This window comes from Fringilla coelebs, assembly GCF_963513975.1.
Source record: "Fringilla coelebs genome assembly, chromosome: 13".
Classification (NCBI taxonomy): Eukaryota; Metazoa; Chordata; class Aves; order Passeriformes; family Fringillidae; genus Fringilla; species Fringilla coelebs.
In genome coordinates, this window is record NC_140039.1 from 19,393,800 (window position 1) to 19,414,986 (window position 21,187).

General features: G+C 44.5%; 1 protein-coding gene across 1 annotated transcript in view; it reads right to left on the bottom strand.

Annotated features, from left to right (window-relative positions):
* The window catches only part of CNTN3 (contactin 3), a gene marked incomplete at both ends in the record, with an annotated part of 75,770 nt that overhangs the window by 6,153 nt on the left and 48,430 nt on the right, over nt 1–21,187 (bottom strand). The window contains 10 exons of the mRNA XM_084214565.1: nt 577–692; nt 1,190–1,424; nt 3,319–3,389; nt 4,197–4,346; nt 4,899–5,057; nt 6,133–6,250; nt 8,529–8,704; nt 10,562–10,689; nt 18,957–19,107; nt 20,165–20,294. Coding sequence (XP_084070691.1) covers nt 577–692; nt 1,190–1,424; nt 3,319–3,389; nt 4,197–4,346; nt 4,899–5,057; nt 6,133–6,250; nt 8,529–8,704; nt 10,562–10,689; nt 18,957–19,107; nt 20,165–20,294 — 1,434 coding nt within the window. The remainder of the gene's footprint in view (nt 1–576; nt 693–1,189; nt 1,425–3,318; nt 3,390–4,196; nt 4,347–4,898; nt 5,058–6,132; nt 6,251–8,528; nt 8,705–10,561; nt 10,690–18,956; nt 19,108–20,164; nt 20,295–21,187) is intronic.

Sequence of the window (21,187 nt, forward strand, 5' to 3'; positions counted from 1 at the left end):
AGTGCTTTTTTTTTTCCTCCCCCCTTCAGCTGAAAAAGGTAGAAATACATTAAAGTTCCAGAAATATGTTTACTGTGCAAAAAAAAAAAAAAAACAACTCTTATCCATCTGCTTCTCATGCTTGCTGCTCTTTTCAGCGTGACTGCAGGAAAAAGACAATTGAAATATTAGATCTTGCTTGAACTACAGAATGACAAGAGGAAAACCATTACTTCATTAAGAAAGAAACAACTTAAGCTCAGAAAAATGCACCTTATAAAGAAGTTCCTTTGAAAGTAAATGTAATTCTGAAAAAATGTTAGTTTGGAGTTATGTCAGACACGTGTCTATCAGCACAAGTACCAAAACACAACTTCATTCTGTTTTTTAACAAAGGGTTTTTTTAACACAGACAGAAAAAATTATCCTTCTTCTGGCTGTTGGTGGGGCAGGAAGAGCAAGATTTGGGGTGAATCTGTGTGGTTGTGCTGCAGCCTGCACGACCCTTCTGGCCCATGGCCCTTTACAAAGAGGAATGGATTTTATTTAATAAATAGGGTAGATTCATTGAAATGTGTTTTATTCCCACAGACTCACCTCATAGCCCAGCAGCCTTCCATTGCTCATCTTCCAGGGAATGGCTGTCCAGGACACCTGGATGGCCGAGGAGGACAGGCTGGTGGCAGACACTCCTGAGGGGGCTGTGCTGGGCTCTGGGTTGGGGAATCAACACGGGAGAGGTGACTAAACCTGGGAATAAATAACTAAATCCTCATCCCAACCACCTCCCTGCACCGAGCTGCTGCTGGAACTGATGCCTTGAATTTTAGCTGTTGTATTCTTTAGGTTCTGTACTGCACTGGTGTGTGACTCTGAGCTCAGGATAAAGAGTTCTCCTCACAGCTCAGTCCCACAGAACAATCCTTGTCCAGCCCAGAACCAAGGACACTGCTGTAGGTCCAGCCAAAGAAATTGTAAAAAACAGGGAATGGAGGAGAGCAACCTGGGAGGGTGGGACTGCATCCCCTGGAGCTGGAACTGGACACTGAACCCAACATGGAAATGGACCAGAACTGATAAAAGTGTGACAACTCCTGATTTGGGGTTCATCTGGGGTGCATCCTGTGAAGACCTTTAATAAATCCCTGCTTTATTCCCTTGACTCTGCCCGTCCTCTGCTCCAGGGAGGCTCTGGGCAGCCCAGCTGTACCTTCCTCAGCCGAGAACACCGTGGCCACGGCGCTGAAGGGCCCCTCGCCCTTGTTGTTGTAGACGCCGACCTTGACCTCGTAGGGCGAGAAGGGCAGGATGCTCTCGTTCCTGAAGACGTATCTGGGGGTGTCAGGGGACGTCACCACGGTCTGGATCCACGTCGTGGTGCCCGAGGGGCGGAAAGCCACCACGTACCCAAATCCTTCCCCGTTCTGCAGCTCCTCGGGGACAGGCTGGGACAGAACAACAGCTGTGAGCCACTGGGCAAGGGGGAACTCAGGGACAGAACAACACCTGTGAGAAACTGGGGAGGGGGAAACTCAGGGACAGAACAACACCTGTGAGCCACTGGGGAGGGGGAAACTCAGGGACAGAACAACACCTGTGAGCCACTGGGCAGGGTGGGCAGAGGAAACTCAGGGACAGAACAACACCTGTGAGCCACTGGGCAGGGGGAAACTCAGGGACAGAACAACACCTGTGAGCCACTGGGCAGGGGGGAACTCAGGGACAGAACAACACCTGTGAGCCACTGGGGAGGGGGACACTCAGGGACAGAACAACACCTGTGAGCCTCTGGGCAGGGGGGAACTCAGGGACAGAACAACAGCTGTGAGAAACTAGGGAGGAGGAAACTCAGGGACAGAACAACACCTGTGAGAAACTGGGCAGGGGGAAACTCAGGGACAGAACAACAGCTGTGAGCAACTAGGGAGCTGGGTAGAATAAACCCATCACACCTTAGGGACAGAACAACACCTGTGAGCCACTGGGCAGGAGGAAACTCAGGGACAGAACAACACCTGTGAGAAACTAGGGAGGCTGGGCAGGAGGAAACTCAGGGACAGAACAACACCCATGAGCCACTGGGGAGCTGGGTAGAATAAACCCATCACACCTTAGGGACAGAACAACAGCTGTGAGCCACTGGGCAGGGGGAAACTCAGGGACAGAACAATAGCTGTGAGAAACTAGGGAGGAGGAAACTCAGGGACAGAACAACAGCTGTGAGCCACTGGGCAGGGGGAAACTCAGGGACAGAACAACAGCTGTGAGCCTCTGGGCAGGGGGAAACTCAGGGACAGAACAACACCTGTGAGAAACTGGGGAGGAGGAAACTCAGGGACAGAACAACAGCTGTGAGCAACTAGGGAGGCTGGGCAGGAGGAAACTCAGGGATAGAACAACACCTCTGAGCCACTGGGGAGCTGGGCAGAGGAAACTCAGGACATGATGCAGGTGCTGGCACTGCACTGGGCATCAAACCATCAGCCAATGAGCTCTAGGACAGAACAGCAAAATGTGCTCCCTATAGGGTGTTTTAAGGTTTGCATTTCAATAAGAGAGCAACTTTCAGGTTTTCACTAAGTATTCTGCTTCAAGATGCTCTTCAGTAAATAGAGCTTTTCTTTCATAATCCACAGTTCATAAAAAATGAATGATTGCTTGGTCAGCTGTTAGAGAATCCAATACCACCTTCATACAGTGGCTGAAACCTTCTTCTGATGTCGTTATGATTAGATAACCACACAGAGCAGTCAATGCTAGGAACAGAACATTAACAGTTCCTTAAATCATTAAAAAAGGGATACACAATATCAATGGAAATTGGTTAGCACGTGCATCCAGATTTAATGGTGGGAAAGCAAGAACTGCAAATCTGCCCTGCAGAGCTCAATTCTTTGGCTTAGCCCTCTCACCCTGCCCTCCTGCCTCTTTTTGAGCATCAACTTTTGTTTGAGAACAGAAGCAATCCCAGCCAAGGGGATTTCCATCCAGCCCAGGGACACATGAAAGGTAAAAAATGAGGGCCAAAGTGCAGGGCTTACATCACACAGGGCCCAGAGAGAGCATGTGCACATCCCAGAGGAGAAACTGCTGCAGCCAGGGAAATTTGGAGGAAGGAGAAAAAGAGAAGAGAAAAGAGAAGAGAAGAGAGAAAAGAGAGGAGAAAAGAGAAGAGACAAGACGAGAGAAGAGAAGAGAAGAGAAGAGAAGAGAAGAGAAGAGAAGAGAAGAGAAGAGAAGAGAAGAGAAGAGAAGAGAAGAGAAGAGAAGAGAAGAGAAGAGAAGAGAAGAGAAGAGAAGAGAAGCTCTCTGAGGAGAACTCCTCCCCAGCAAACTTACATCCCACGTTATGACCAGCTCAGACCTGCTGCCTCCTCCCCCACTGACCTCAGAGGGAGGAATTTCAGGAACTGTGGGAAGGAAATGCAGAGATGTCAGCACAGAGTAGAGACAGGAGGACACAGCACAGCACCCTCATGCTCTGAGTTTAACCCACACTCATCAGGGGGAATGGTTTTGGGGCAGGAGGTACTGGAGAGCCCCAGCCCTGACCCACACTGATCCTTCCCTGGGGCTCCTCTGAGTTCTGAAGAACCTCAGCAGCTCACAGATTATTTAATTATTTATTAACCACTGCTGCTGGGTTTAGGAACTTTCAAAAACTGGAGACAAGCTTCGTTTTTCTGGAGTTAACTCTTCCTGGGTTTGGAAGAGACCCCAAAGATCATCTTGTCTTCCAGGACACCTTCCAGTGGCCCATGTTGCTCAGAATTCCACATCCTTGGGATGTTGTGCAGATAAATTGGGAAACAGCCTCGTTCCAAGTGAACTGGGGTTATGACTGATGGGTTCTTCTGAGCCACATGGAAAGGTTTCACTGATCAAACAGCAGGAATGAAAAATCCCTGTCAAAATTAACCTCTTTCCATCCATTAATACCCTCAGACTCTGCAGCACTGCCTGAACTGGCAGATTTTGCCACAGTAAATGCAGTTTAAATGGATTTACATGTTATGCTTCTGTGATGTTCAGTAATGCAACACAAACTGTCCTACAGCTAAATGGAAAAATATGAACAAACTTGTTTCAGGCTTTTATATCCAATGGCAATTCCAAGCTTGTTTGCAAAGAGTCAAGAAGATAAAGATATGTACACTCCTTTTCGTTGTTAACATTCGAGATTCTTGAATTTAAAACAAATAGAAAGACCCACTAACCTGCCTCTTCAGTTCTTACTTTTTCTGAGGGCAAACTAGGCTCTCCACCTCCTATTTTGTTGGTGGCAACTACACGAAATTCATATTCAACCCAAGGATTTAAATCCACTACTGTGCTGGTGAAGGTTTTCCCGTCGATCACGTCTGGAACTGGGGAAGAGAAAGGGAAAAGGGAGCTCAGGAAAAGGAAAATGGCTCAGGGGAAAAGGGAGCTCAGGAAAAGGAAAATGGCTCAGGGGAAAAGGGAGCTCAGGAAAAGGAAAATGGCTCAACTGTGATGGTGATCACAGGGGTCTTAGGATGAGGGAAGAGATGAGAATGTTGACTCTATGTTTAGAAGGCTGATTTATTATTTTATGATATGTATTATGTTAAAAACTATACTAAAAGAATAGAAGGAAGGATTTCATCAGCAGGCTGGCTGAGAATAGAAAAGGAATGAATAACAAAGGTTCAGACTGACTGAGACAGTCTGGACAGCTGGACTGGGATTGGCCATGAATTAGAAACAACCACATGAGACCCATCCCAGCCCCACCTGTTGCATCCCACAGCAGCAGACAATCATTGTTTGCATCTTGTTCCTGAGGCCTCTCAGCTTCTCAGGAGGAAAAACCCCAAGGAAAGGATTTTTCATAAAATTTCATGGCTACAGCCCAAGGGAAAGGAAACTGCCAGGGCTGGGCTGGGAGCTGTGCTCACCTGTGGTGGCTCGCTGCCAGCCCACGGAGAAGGGAGTCCTGGCCTGGATGGTGTAGGTGGTGACGGGGCTGTGGTTGTCTGTGCCCTCCTGCCAGGAGATCTGGGCAGTGGTGTCCGTGATCTCGTCCACCCTGACGTGCTCAGGGGGCCCAGGAGAGCCTGGAATGGGGTGGGAAAGCAGGCAGAGTCTGGTGAAGCCCTGGGAATCACTTCCCGTTTATTTTCTTCCTCAGGGAGGAGGAAAACAATTCAGACTGGAATCAGGACATTCACAATTGTGGTTTTGCATTCACTAAACTCTGATAATTTCAACCTGAAATACTCTCAAGGGCAGAACTGGTGGCTGGGTTTTGGTTTTTTTACCAAGAACCTTTGTTCAGCACATCCCTCTGTTTTTTCCTTTAGCCCTAAATGTCCTCTTTATTCTACAGACAAATCTCTGTAGTCTGGAAATTCTCTGCCTAAAACTTCTTTACTGTACAAGGCACTGGGACAAATTTTCAGCACCCCAAGCAGTAATTCAGTCACACAAACTTCCTGCTGCCTTCTGGAAAATTCTCATTCTGGGCATTTCCTGGCCAAAATGCTGGGTATTGTCTCACCTGCACCAGCAAAGGGGGCTGAAATGAGTAACAGTGCATTAACAACGAGAAAATATCTGATATATTCTAAAATATATTGAGTAAGTGCTGATCACATAATGTGCTTTTCTAGATCAAAGCTTTTACCTTGCAATAAATGTAGCTGTAACATCAGCAGAGAAAGCCACAGTTCTGGCTCAACTGTGAGCATTCCAGCTCAGAATGAAAAGGAATAATCCTGCATTATAGGCTTTAAACCCTGGGAGAAAACCTCTCCTGGGCTCTGGCAGAATTGCCCATTTCACAGGAAGGATTCTGGATCCCCAACACTTCAGTCTGCAGAGGCAGCAACTCCAGCTGCCAGTGAGCTCCCTCTTGGCATTGACCTGAAAGACTGGCAGTGAAAAAAAGGTGTGAAGTCACTATTACAACCTCCAGCTCCTCATTTCTCTGGGAAAAATCCGGCTTCACCCAAAACCTGAGCTGCAATTCTCCCTAGCTGCAGGTCAGAGTGGCATAAATTCAACTCACAGCCATTCATCACCCCATTCAAACCATGCACTGGTCCTGTCACCTCCACCAGCAGTTATTTCTGTAGCCTGTAATTCAAAAAAAGGTGGAAAAGATGATTCTGGGGCTGGGCTGGGCTGTACCTCTGACGATGAGGTCGGCAGCAGAGGCCACGCTGTCCACCTCTGTCTTCACCATGCACACGTACTTCCCACTGTGCTTCAGCTGGATGTTCCTGATCATCAAATCCCCCGAGGCACTCTGGGGAACACAGAACATTCATTACTGCAAGCAATCCTCCCTTGATGTCCAGTATGTTCCTTGAAAAGGGAAAAGAAATCCGCCGAAAATGTGAAGTTGCTCAAAAGCTGCGCTGCAGGACAGTAAATTCCTGCCCATCAGCAGCTCCAGGCTTTTTGTCTGGGAGCATCTTCCCAAAAAACATCAGGGGATGTCCCTTTTTTGGGAGAAATGAGCTCCAGCATGGGGAGCTCACACTGGGAAAGCATCTCCTGCCTGGAACCCCCAGTGACCTCAATGCCCGGTGACCATTTTTCTCAAAGCCCTAAAAAGTGAAAAATGTGTTTTCTGTGGTCATTACCAGCTGGATTTCCAGGCAGAATTCATGGAGTTTTTATCTTGAACTTGCAAGTCAATCATGACAGGTCTTAAGGAGTTCAAATGTGTAAAAGACAAATTCCCCCCTTTTTTGGGAGAAATGAGCTCCAACATGGGGAGCTCACACTGGGAAAGCATCTCCTGCCTGGAACACCCAGCGCCCTGTGACCACTTGTCTCAAAGCCCTAAAAAGTGAAAAATGTCTTTTCTGTGGCCACTAACAGTTGGATTTCCAGACAGAATTCATGGAGTTTTTATCTTGAACTTGCAAGCCAAGTCATGACAGATTTTTAAGGAGTTCAAATGTGTTAAAAGACAAAGTTGAATTCAGTCCATTCTCCAGGTTATTGTGAGCGCTTTCATTTAAAGGTTGCACATTCCAGGCTGAATTTCCCATATTACAAGCCCAAGTTCTGCTCTTTGCTATTCACTATTTAATCTTTAGTCTTTTTTTCCCTGTTGTTCTCCCTCAGATCACAGCATGTGGTTATTTCCTGGATCGTGGGAAAAGAAATAAAACCTGAATGAAACTGTAACTTCCTATCACATTTGTGCACTGTTTGTTTTCTACACCACTGAACAGAGAACTTGATATGAAACCTTTGCTAAACAGTGTCCCTTAACAAAAAACAAAAACAAAACAAAAACCTCTCCTCTTTGTGTCAGCTCAATTACTGCCTTAACTCAGTTCCAGTTGAGTTTTCCAGGTGAAAAATGCCTCAGTCAGATTTTAATTTTTAAATTAATTTTTTTCTGGATAAGCAGCATTTTCTTCAAGGACAGAACCCTAATTTGTGGGTATTTTCAGCTACTTTGGCCACTGATCCATGGGCAAACAGCAGTTTGGGAGAAAAGCTTCAGAGTCATGGCTTTGCCTATTTTAGCCTTGGAAAAAACAGGAACCTTTCAAAACATTTGATTATTTTCCTTTGTTTCAGCATTACAATGTCTCAATCCTTTATTCAACACAAGCTGAAGCCAATTCTGCCTGATTCCCTTCCATGTGTGTGCCTGGTCTTCTGTGAAAGCACAGATGGAAGCTGTTTGCAGGACAATTCAGGGCTGATTGCTTACAATAAATTAAAAGTTGAGTCAAAAGCAATCTAAAATCCATCTCCTTGATTGGAAGTGGATATTCAGGGAATGCCCAACACCAGCAGGGAACGCAAGCAAATCGTGTGCTACACAAATTTCAGCAAACTCAACTGGAGGCATCTCACCAAAGGGGAGGGGGCTTCAAACAGAACAGTTTCACTTGAAATAAACCTCAGCAAAACGTTAACTTCATGTCAGTAATTTGTGCATTTCAGTAATTTGTGGGGGTTTGGGAAGAGTCTGGAGGGACTGGGGGAGCAGCAGGATGCTCCCCTGTGTTGCAGTAAAAGCAGATGGGACTCAGTTTGTCTGTGAAGGAAAAGCCAAATCTTGTGGGACTTTTTTGGGGAAGAGAAGGGAAAGGAGAAGGGAAGGGAGAAGGGAAGGGAAGGGAAGGGAAGGGAAGGGAAGGGAAGGGAGAAGGGAAGGGAAGGGAGAAGGGAAGGGAAGGGAGAAGGGAAGGGAGGAGAAGGGAAGGGAGGAGAAGGGAAGGGAGGAGAAGGGAAGGGAGGAGAAGGGAAGGGAGGAGAAGGGAAGGGAGGAGAAGGGAAGGGAGGAGAAGGGAAGGGAGAAGGGAAGGGAGAAGGGAAGGGAGAAGGGAAGGGAGAAGGGAAGAGAAGAGAAGAGAGAAGAGAGAAGAGAAGAGAAGAGAGAAGGGAGAAGAGAAGAGAGAAGAGAAGGGAGAAGAGAAGGGAGAAGAGAAGGGAGAAGAGAAGGGAGAAGAGAAGGGAGAAGAGAAGGGAGAAGAGAAGGGAGAAGAGAAGGGAGAAGAGAAGGGAGAAGAGAAGGGAGAAGAGAAGAGAAGGCAGAAGAGTTCTGAGCTCACCCCTCCAACCTTCTCGAAGTGGGAAGCATCCCTCTGGAAGTCTGCGAGGCTCCCGTTGAAGTACCAGGTGAAGCTGATGTCCAGCAGGGGATCGTGCTGCACCTGGCAGGGCAGCACCACGCTCTCCCCCACGGTGACATCCAGGTTGGAAGGGGCCAAGGTGATCCTGGTTGGCTCTGCAGGGAGCACAGACGTTGGTTATTGGGTTTTTCTGCACTGCTGAGCTTTGCCTGCCACTGATGTCCCCCCATTCCTCAGCTGGGATCGGTGACAGCCGCTTCCAAAGGTGCAGCTGGACTGGGAATGCTGCCTGGAGCTTTGTGTCCTGCATTTCCTGTCACCATCACATTTCCTGAAAAATCCTCTTCACCCAGGATTTCTCTCCTGGGCAGCTGAGAGGCCTCACAGAAAAAGGAAAACAATAATTATCTGATTGCTTCTCCTGTGTTTTGCTGCTTTGGAATGTGCTTTGGAGATTGTTTATCCAACAGGTAGTTGTTTGATTGGTTTCATGTGAATTGTTTTAACTTAATGACCAATCACTGTGTCCAGCTGTGTCGGGACTCTGGAGGCAGAGTCACAAATTTTTCATTATCATTCTATTTAGCCTTCTGTAAGTATCCTTTCTCTATTCTTTAGTATAGCATAATATAATATAATATAATATAATATAATATAATATAATATAATATAATATAATATAATATAATATAATATAATATAATATAATATAATATAATATAATATAATATAATATAATATAATATAATATAATATAATATAATATAATATAATATAATATAATATAATATAATATATCCTTCTGAGAACATGGAGTCAGATTCATCTTTCCTCCCCACAACAAGGGACCCCGAAAATTCCACAATTTCCCAGCAGGAGCTGCTGGGCACTGGCAGGTGAATTTGAGCCTGCTGGGTGCAGCCAATCCACTGCACCAAGCTGAATCCACAGGCAGGAATTGCCATGGGAGGCTCCCAGCAACTCCACTGGGTTTTGAAGCAGCAGCAGCAGCCACTGGGCAGGTGAAGAGGGGGGAGTAAGGGAAGAACCTAATAAACCCCAGAAACTGCAGGAAATCCACTTAAGGAGGAGCACACTGGATGTTTGGGTCCATACATCACACAGAACATAAATAGTGGCATTAAGAACTGCTGAATTAACATTAATGGAGAAAAATTTCAGCCACTGTAAATACTGTAACAATGAAATTTAATTCTAGGAATTCTCTGCACATAATTTTATTATTTGTATATAAAGGGATATGAATCATTTAGGAGCACAGGCTGAAAACATGAAGCTGTTAATTCACTGAACAAAATAATTTTGTTTGGAACTATGAGACATACAGGATATGTAATGCAGTGGGATATTAGATAATTCTGAGTTTGGGAAATCTTTTAGGCATTAAAATCTTTGAGAAAGAACATTATGAAAGAAGACATTTTTCAGATAAACTTTACAAACTCTTGGCTCTTTTCATCCAGTATCTCAACCAGCAGCCAGGAACGGATGACTTGCAGGAAGGATCCCCCTGAACAACAATTCTGTATAAAATCTGCTTTTCAAAGACTGTGTTCTACTGCCCGTGGAGTCACTGAATGCTCCCCTGCAGCTGGAATTTCCACCACATCTTTTTCCATAAGCAAACAGCATTTAAACCTCTTTTGGGCAAAAAGATTTTCCACAGGAATACAAAATTACCTCGAAGATTTTTTTTTGATTGACATGTTTTTCTCATAACAAATTAAAAACCCCCACGAACTTAAAATCATAATTGCACTATTTAGTGTTTAGAGAAGTGAGAGGAGGGAGGGAAGTGTTCAGAACTCCCTCACATCTGAGAAATATCTTTGTCAAAGACAGAACAAAATCCCTCAGTGTCTTTGACACTAATAAAAGAGCTGTAACAGCCATCCTTTTATCTTTATACATTAAATAAATAACTTATCATAGCCTTTACACTCTGCCACCCCACTGCAGGCTCCTGAGGCTGCAGCTCCCAGCTCACCCACCTGTGACCACCAGGCTGGTGGAGCCCCTGGCTGCCCCAAACTGGTTTGTGGCCAGGCAGGTGTAGGTGCCAGCATCCCCCTTGGTGACGTTGGCCACCCTCAGTCCTCCATCCTTCAGCAGGCTGATCCTGAAAAATCACAAGGAGGGTCTCAAAGTCGCAGCATTTGCAGACAAAATTCTTTCATGCTTTACTGTCATCTCACCCTATTAAACTGTGTCAGCAATCAGGAAGAAAATGAGCTCCATGCCAGCTGAAACCTGGACAATTTCCAGCCTGGGGTTTGAAAATGTTGTGGCCATCCACAAATTTGAACCCAGCCACTCTGGATTTGTATTACTTTGGGCACACCACTCTGGACACCAGCAGAACCAATTTTTTAAGGGATGTGGGCACATGGATGGGTGTGAAAGAGAGAAATGCCACGTGAGCTCCACCTTTTTTAGCTGCACCAATTGAAACAGGAATAATTTTCAGCTCTTTTGTTGTTTAGCTCAAGAAATCCAGCACGGCAACTTTGAAATAACTGTGATTACCATGACAACTCCATAGGGCTGTTCATGAACTCCCTTTGTGGAAGGACCTGCAGGACAGAAAATTCAGAAAATTCCCTTCATTCCACACAGTGAAAAGCAGGAAGGTGCTTTTAGAAGATGTGGACAGAAGAAAACCCACAGAGGGACAGAGGAGCAGGGATGTCCCCACAGCAGAGGTGACATCCCAGACAGCAGCACTGCTGATGCACAGCATTCTCTGATTTTACTCCCTTTTCCTTTATTTGTTGTCCTCCCATCTCTTCTATCCACAGCTGCAGGGACTTCTACCCTAAGACAACCTGCAAGCAGCAAAATAACTGAATATATTAAAAAAAATGTCCACGGTAATTAACAAATTAAAAAAAAATATCAATTTTCCTGATGTGCCCAAGTCAAAAGAACTTCAGAGCTTTTTTCTCATAGCCCATCAACCCAGCTGAGAGGCACCAAACTTGGCTGGATGGTGATTTGGACATTTGGAAACGATGCTGCAGAATGAAGAGAGCAGCAAACAAACACAAACCCTCTGCAGCCTGCACTAGCTGAGCCTTGCTCCCTTTCAGGGAAGTGCCAGCTGAAATGGCAGCAGATGTCACCAAAGCTGGCACTGCCACCAGGAGCTGGGAGGGCTCTGCCTGCTCACCTCCACCTGCTGCTCCATTCAGAGCTGAAGGAATGGGCTCATCACACACCTCTGCTGCTCTCCTCATTTTCAACACTTTTGGTTTTGTTTTTGGTCAGATTGTGCTGTGCCTTTACATCTAAAACGGGCTCCAAGTTAAGCACAGCACAAAGAGGGGTGTATTATCAAATTGTTGGAATTTTAGCTAGTGGTAATGTAACGTTTTCTAAGGGAAAATGAAATGGTTTATAAAGTGGCTTTTTCTACACTTCTCACAGATTTCTCCTGAACAAATCCACAATATTCAATTCTGGGACAAGAAGGGCATGAATTGATAACTCTGGGAAAGGATAGCTGTGACATCACACTGCTACAAACACTCCTGAGGTAGAACAGGGTCAGTAAATCCCCACCCCTCATCCCAGTTGTGCTCTGCTCTGCTGGGTCCAGCTCTCCTCAAGGCTGCAGAGAGGGCTGGCTCAGTCTCCTCTCCCAGCTGACAAGTGACAAGGAACGGCCAGGGAGGCTCAGACTGGATTTTGGGGAACATTCCTTCCTGCAAGGGGGTTCAGTGATCTTATCCTGCCCTCCTACCTGCTCTGACCCAAACCCACATTCCCCAAATGCCAATCCCAGCAGTGGGAGAGCCCCAGGGCTCTGGGGTCCCACTGCCCCACTCCCTCCTTCACCAAACCCTCCTCATCCTCCTGGAGCCTTCTCCACCCTCTGACAGCAGCACTCTGCACAGCTCCCCTGCCCTGTGCAAGGACAACAGAGATTTTGGAATTGCAGCCCAGAAATACACACAACTCTTCAAGGCTTTTCTCTTCATCAGCTCCAGTTGTACTCTGCATTTCCCTAAAAAGGATATTTCAGCTCTCTGAGCTGCTCCTCCTCTGGGCAGAGGTGGTGCAGTAATGAAATTAGCAGATGCAAATTACCAGAGATAACAAGTCACCCTGTTAGAACAACAGACAAAAGCGTTTTACAGGGGTGAGAAAGAGAGCTATAAATAGGCAGTTAAATCCATTTATAACCACACAAAGCATCCCGAGGTACCTCAGCTGCTGTGGTGGCATTTGAGGTGTTTTTTGCAAGGGAGGATGTGCCTCACCAGTGACTTCCCTGGGGTTCATTAGCTTGTTTTGGAAAATTCCTCAGTCATATTTGGCTGCACTTCATGTTGGATGGAACATTTAAAATTAATTAAAGCGTGCCATATGGTTTATAGGTATTTTAAATGTGTTAAAGACATGAGTGATACATTTTATAGGTAATTAGAATGACATCAAAAAAAGGTGTTAAAATATATCAATTATGGTTACAAGGAAGTGCTGTTGCACTTTCTAGCTGAGGTTTCATATGCTTTGATGCAATTTCCAACAGAAAAAATACAAAACTAAAGAAACCCCAAGTGTTGACAAAGCCTAAGATCAAACAGAAGAAAAAGCAGATCAGGGAATAAACCTGAAAATGTCTATTGTTTAATTAAAATGAATCATTTTTAGAGTGCTCTGAGCTACCTGCAAGCCTAGCTTGCCTAAAATAATTAAACAGAAAGCTTATTAAAACCCTGATATAATTAAGAATAATTTTTTTTTCTAGAATTAAAAACAAAAAGCAAACAATACATGGAAATTAGAGGAAAAAAATATACTTGAAATAAAATCTTTACTGGTAAATTAGGAAAGGAGCAATGCTCCACTTTTTCCAATTACAAAACAATAAATACTGCTCAGAGCCTGCAGAAACCCCAACCCCAAACACAGCTCTGCCCCTCCTGCTGAAGCAGGAGACAAACCACAGCTTTTACTTTAACTGGAATTATTCAAATATTCACACATGGTGCTGGCACACTGCCAGGGAGAGACCCAGACCCGTGACACACACAAATAATAAAATAAAATCCACACAAATAACAATCCAGCCTTTGGCATTCCAGTATCTCCAGGTGTTTTTACAAAACATTCTGCTTAATGCCAGCAATTTTCCATGGAAATTCCATTTTCCACAAGCAGCACCCTTCTGGCACCCTGGCAAATGGCACAAAACCTTCAGCCCTGTAAAAGGGACCATGGGGCAGGGATGGTCCTAAACCCACCTCAATTCCAGTGGAGATGGATTTAGGACCTGTTTGGTGATCAGATCACAGCATCACTGACACACTCATCACCTCTCACTAATTCCTGAGCTAAACTGGGGGAAATTGATGTTTGGGGAGATTCTTTTCCTCTCCAGTCGAATAAAATCCCCCTCACTCACCCCCACGCCCTGCCACTGAGGGCAGCAGGATGGGGAGAAGGATTAAACAACCTCAGGAGTTTGGGGCTCCCAATTTGAGAGAAACTATACCTCTTTATACACTAAATTTAAAATTATACCTCTTTATATATTGATATTTAGAGAGGAGACAGAGCATGCCTCCACTGGTGCCATTAATGGAGCTGTTGATGGCTGCAAACCTGTTCACCCTCCCAAGGCAATTTTTTATTACTGAACTATCAAACACCACCAAGCTCAGGAATCACTGCCTGCTTCATTTCTCACATTATTTAGGAAAAAAGAAAAAAAAAAGCAACTATTTTAGATCCTGATTGGTATGGTACTAAACACAAACACATTCCTTTCCAGTTCATAACATTTCAGTGCAAAGGAACAGTGGAAAAGGGGGTCAAAACTGTCTTATAATGTATCAATCAAATTCCAACTCAATTAAAGCAGATTAATTAACAGGCAAGTCAGCAAAATAAAATCCTCTGCAAGCACTGGTAAGTAACTGCAATACTTTTCCCATCACAGCATTTCAAACTGTAACACAAAATGAATAAAAATACTGAATTCAAACTGCAAGGAAGCTAAATCCACTAACTAATACTTCTAAGTATAGTGCAATTTTTTATCAGGAATTATTTCTTTCCTCCTTTAATTTGCCATCACTTGTCCACAATGGAAGCTGCTGAAACTGGAGTTTTCCTAAGGGAACTCCACTGGGAAGTATTTCAGTGAAGTTTTATGCAGCATCTTCTCATCTTTTTCTAGTCTTGGTAAAGACCAGATGTAGAAACATCCAGGAAACACCCAGTGAGTTTGTTTAAAGGGGAATTATTTTCAAATGCTGCTCTGCATTTTCACAAAATCCTGTTTTTTAACCCTCTTCCAGTCAGGTATTTGAGCCAGGAGTTCAGACCCACAGGCAGTGATTGTCAAGCACAAACTGAAAATTAAAAGTCACGTACATACATAAAATATTAAGGAAATCTTGGAAGGGGTTACGTCTGGACAAGAGTTATTTTAGTATTTATTCTGGTTTTAGTGAGTTGAACCAGCATCAGGAGCATTTAACCTTGGTTAAGCATCTAATCCTCCTTTTCTGGAGGATAAAAAGACAACAAAAATTCATCCATCCGGAGGTGGAGGTGTCTCAGGCACTAAATTTAATTCCCATTTTCTGTCTTTCCTTCTGCATGTTATCCTATACTTTCACTGCTCTCTGCACTCCACTGCTCTTTAATGTTTAGCTCTCTTTATTAAAGATATTCTAGGGAAAAAAAAATAAAAATCACATACTTCGCAAAATTAACAAGAAACAAGATTGCTTTCTTCAATGCTGAGTGATTTCTCAGCCCAGAGCTCATGAATCCATTTTGAATTATATTTTCTCCCCTCCACAAGACACACTATATTCAGCTCATTTAATTAAAATTTACTGAGTCATTATCCAAATCTTCTACATACGGAAAAGGCAGCACCATTTAAAAATAAATTAAGAACACGAGCAAGAGTGCCATCAAAATGAAACTCTCTCAGGCTTTACTAAAGCATTGTGGTCAGTACCTCAGAGAAACCCAAGTTCTCTGATGACAAGAAATTCAAGTATTTGTGCTGTATCTTTATTATTCAAATAGAAGTTTTCTTAAGACACATAAATTCTAGCTGTGATATTTTCTGAATATAATAATGATATTTTCTAAAAATTCCCTTCACCAGGATTTTTCTCCTGAGAAGCTGAGAAGCCTCAGAAAGGAAATGCAAACAATAGTTATCTCATTGCTTGGGAGGTGGTTTGGAGGCTCCTTATCAACAGCTGCATCTTTGATTGGTTCCATGTGAATTGTTTTTAATTAATGACCAATCCCAGTCCAGCTGTGTCAGGCTGTCTGGTCAGTCATGGGTTTTTTGATTCACTCCTGTCTAGCCTTCTGATGTCTCTTTTCAATATAATATAATGTAATATAATATGATATGACATATAATATAATATAATATAATATGATATGACATATAATATGATATGACATATAATATGATATGACATATAATATGATATGACATATAATATGATATGACATTAATATAATATAATATAATATAATATAATATAATATAATATAATATAATATAATATAATATAATATAATATAATATAATATAATATAATATAATATAATATAATATAATATAATATAATATAATATAATATAATATAATATAATATAATATAATATAATATAATATATCAGCCTTCTGAGAACTTGGAGTCAATTCTCACCTCTCACCTCGTCCTGGGGACCCTCACAACAGCACCACAACTTTCCAGCCAGAATGTAATTAAAATTAAAATTCAGCTCCTTTTGCCTCCCCACCTCTCCCAGGTGCTGTCCATGCTGGACCTCCCTTGTGGAGGAACTCACTCCTCCTGCTTGCTGCAATTAAAGAAGAGGAAACCCTCCCCAGCAGAGTTCTCCACTGGAAATGGAGTTCAGGGCTGAAAAATGTACTGCTAATTTGAAACCCTTTTCCTGAATTGCAGGAATTTGTAGAACTGCATGAAATTCATGGATTGCAATTATTCACAGCAGACAGTAATGAACTCCAGGGTTTTCTGCAAAGAACCTCCCTCTGCTCTTCTCCAAAGGCAAGTTTATTTCATTTAGATTAATTCAGGATTACTGCCTCGTTATTGTGCTTCCTCTGGAAGCCATTTACAGTGTGTTGTCAAAAATACACGCTCTGGGTCATATTTTGGAATTACCTGCACTTGGCAGAAGTAACAGCTGTAATTTATGTTCATAAAGCTAAAGCAGGCAGCATCACATTCCATTCATTTTTGCAAACTGAGTGTTGATTTCTTCAGCCTGGTGCCATCACCCCAAATGAAACCGACACCATTCTGCTTTTTATGGAAATGGAAGGGGACAAAAGCTGGGAATTTCCCTAAACAGACAGAATCAGGCGCTGTGTGTTTTTTTGCACAGGCTCTACAAAAGCAGTGACAAACATAAAACTGCTTGAGATCCATCAAAAGGCAACAAGTTTCACATAAATTTTAGAGGTCGTTGTTTAAGTTGATACATTAGGACTGTTTAATTAAAGGCTAGGAGTATTCAATAACCAAGCAATGCTGTTTTGAAAGGGATTTTGCTGGCCTGCTTGCAGGCAGGCAGCCAGGGAGGCTGTGGCACCACGTCCAGCTCTGCAGCAACAGATGCCCCAACTGCTGCCAAATGGTCACATTTGACATCACTTAACACCAGAACTCGGGAAAACTCTTGAGGCCCCCCTGAACAAAGAGCCAGGGCAAAGATGGCACTGCCCAAAGCTCCTGGGCACGAGGAGACAGCTCCAGCCTGAGGATGGCACAAATAAAGGTCTCCACTGATGTCTCTCCAGGTTTTGCTTATCTGGGAGCAACTCCTGTGTTTAAAAACTGCAGAAGAAAAGCAGAAGGTGGTGTTTTACAGGAACAGGACCAGAAGAATTCTGTCTAATTCAGAAGCAGGTTCCTGGTGCCAGGCTAAGCAGTGTGACACCAGAGGAACACACAGCCAGCTCCCAGCACACTCTGTGACCTTCCAGAGCTGCTGCTGGTACTGCAGCCTCGTCCAACCCAGCCACAAAGGCTGCCCTGGCCCAGAGAGAGCTCCCCAAAACCAACTCTGGCTCCTCTGGGGCTGCACAGCCTGTCCTGAGCACTGCAGTGTGCAGCTGGGGTGCCCCAAGGGCCACAGCGGCTGTGCCCATGGCAAATCACACCTGAAACCATCTGAATCACAGCTGAAACCATCTGAATCACACCTGAAACTATCTGAATCACACCTGCAACCACCTCCATCACACCTGTAATCATCTGAATCATACCTGAAACTATCTGAATCACACCTGCAACCATCTGAATCACACCTGCAACCACCTCCATCACACCTGCAACCACCTCCATCACACCTGCAACCACCTCCATCACACCTGTAACCCTCAGAATCACACCTGCAACCACCTCCATCACACCTGCAGCCATCTGAATCACACTTGCAACCATCTGGATCACACCTGCAACCACCTCCATCACACCTGTAAACCTCAGAATCACACCTGCAACCACCTTCATCACACCTGCAGCCACCTCCATCCCACTTGTCCTCCAAGGAGCACCTGTGCTGCCCCAGCTCCCCCCCAGAACTCCCAGTCTGTAAATACTGAAATGCAGACCAGAAAGGCTGGCAATCAGCAATGCCCAGTGTGGGAGAGCCCTGTGTTGTCTTTTTATATGATTTAAGCAGCACACCTGTGCAGTTTCAGTTTATGACTAATTCAATAATGCTTTAATGGGTATTGTTGGAAAAAACCATTTCTATGTTGTTGGAAATCAATAGCTGGGGGCGTGGGTGAATCTCCCCTGAGAATTACAATCCCAAAACTCACCCACCATCACCCTAACCCTCACAAATAAACAAAAACAAGGATGGCATCTGCTGGCCCTGGCAGGATCATGGCTGCTTGCAAAGAACCTGGAAATGCATTTTCCTTTTCTTTCCATGTTTTCATTTGCTACTCTTGACCTCCAAATTAACTTTTCTTTCTTTTCTCAGCTGTATCATCCCCATGGCTGTAACACACTTCCACTGCCCCTTTGCCAACATCTTCAGAGCATTCTGTGGAAGCCTTTTAGCATTCTTGTACAGGCTTTGCATTCCCAGCTTCCTATCAGGCCCAACTCTGCATTCAGCTGAAAACAAAATCTGACCCTTGACTTTAGAGGAAGCAGCACACTTGCCCTCTCAGTGCTCTCATACCATCACAACAACAAAAAAAAAAAACAAAAAACAAGCAAAAAACCCCAGGCCAGCCAGACTTCAGAGAGACTTTACAGGTGTTTGGATCTACAGCTGACACTACTGCATAAAAGGACACACAAAAGCTTCTTGTAAGATTAAAACAAATAAACCAATGTAACGTGATACCTTTCATTTTCCTGTAGCTGCTCACCTCCCTTCTTCCAGGAACATTTGGCCTTAGGGAAAGCTTTGGGTTTGCACTCAAAATCAACTGTGCTGCCTATCTGAACCTGGATCAGTTTCTTCATTGGACTCTTGGAAAAATCTGGAGCAGAAGCTAAAACAGAAGGGGTGGTAGCAGTGAAATAAAGCACTTTTAATGACATTAATGATACTACTAGTTAGCACTTACACGAGCACTTCTCAGACTCCAAACATAATTAACACCATTAATTAGTTCAGACAGATCTACTGGGCAATTAGGCATTTTCTCCTTTTTTTGTGCCTCATCCTGCTACCAAAGGTCTCAGCTCTGCAGCTGAGCACCCAACAAGGCAAGCACAGAGGATCAAAGCCACCAAAGCTCAAGGAACCCAGCCTCGGGCTCAGCACCTGCCCAAGTGGATGCTCTGCTGAAGGGAGCAGATTTATGTAATTAATCTAATCAACATCCCACCAGGGGTCTCACTGAACCTCAGGGAACTGGAAGGTTCCCAGTTCCATGTGCCAGTGCCTGTCAGATGACAGGAAATGACAGCGCAGCTCATTCTGGGTGGAGTTTTCATGAATTAAAGAGTTTTGAGAAGACTCGTGGCTTCTCCTTGTGTAACACTGAACTTGGAAAGGAAATTCAGTGTTTGAGGAGAGCAAGGCTGAAGGAGCCTTGTGTGCCCATCCACACCACAAAGGGAATAACCTGCATCCCCAAAACTCAGCTCCAGCTGTGCTGGAGGGAGGAATGGCCGGGGTGTGCCAGTGCCCAGCTGTGCCCCTCAAACCAACAGCTGGGGCTGTCCCAGCCCCAGGCACAGGCACAGGGCAGGCTGGGGGTGCACACAGAGGTTTTTAACCCCTTGAGCCCCCACAGGAGTGAGAACAGCCAATGGAGCCAGCAGCACCGCCACAGAACACCGGAGGTTTTAATCCCAAACCCCCCTCCCTGCTCTTCCCCTCGTGAATAATTTATCCTGTTCTGCTGTAAAGGAGGGATTGGCCTGAAAATCCTCTGGCAGCAGATGACTCAACTCCTCAGCTCTGCAGATAGAGACATCAGGTTGACAAAAATGTTTTATTTCAGCGACAGCAGCTGAGTGAGTTAAATCTGAGGTGCAATCTGAGGGGGTGTGGAGAGGGATAATGAGGTTTGTGTTTTAGTGAAAAAAGGAACATCTTACCTACAACCCTGAGCTCTGCACTCGAAGAGATGACACCATGTTTATTTTCAGCTATGCACTGGTATCTGCCAGAATCTGTCAGATTTAGATTTGATATTGTAAGTGCACCATTTTCAATTTGGATCCTTCCCTGAATATTAAGAAAAATATCTTTATTGATGATATATTTCCTGTGAAAAATTTAAAATAAGTAAGGAACAGAAATAGGACAGCATAAATACAATGAATAGGGTAAGTGCAAAAGCATCATCATGAGAACAGTTCTAAAAGAAGTTCTAAAAGCAGTGCAGCAATGGTGATCAGATATGGAGATTGATGCAGTGTATGAAGTAATTCTTCAAACTTGCCCACTTGCACTGAGGTCTGGCAATCTCAAATGCCCTTTTATTTCTCCAGAAATACTGAGAGAATCCTACCAGCCCCCTCAGACAGCCCAGAGTATCCAAACTGTGCAGATGGCCCTGGCATTTCACATTATTTATGAGATTTCACATGTGCCACTTGCTAATGAGCTCTCTCTAACACTGCAGAAAAAACCCCAGCAGCCATCAAACCCCAGACTCAAACTGCAGGGCTTGGAGCCAGCACAGCCACTCCAGTACCTGGGACTCCTCACCTGGCTCATCCTGGAAAGCTCAATGACAGCAGGAAGTGACTGATCTGAGTGGCTGACAAAAGGAACCAGGGGGAAAAACAAAACCAAGGGAGCAGCAGCTTGGGGGAACAGCTCTGGGGGAGACCAGAGGCACTGGAATGCAGAGCACCCCACACTGCCTGCCCAGAGGTGTCTCCTAAGGGCTGATTTCTGCATCTGGGGGGACTCCAGGACAGCTCAGCTCCTTCCCTGACAGCCCCAGGCTCAGACAGACAGACAAACAGACAGACAGACAGGCAGCAATCCCCAAGGTGAAAAAGCTGAGTGCCCTTGTCTTGCTCTCCTCTGCAGCATCCCAAGCTGCTGCTCCTAGGGAAGATTTGTTGATGGGTGTTTGTGCAGGAGACCCAGCAGGAGGGAGAGGACTC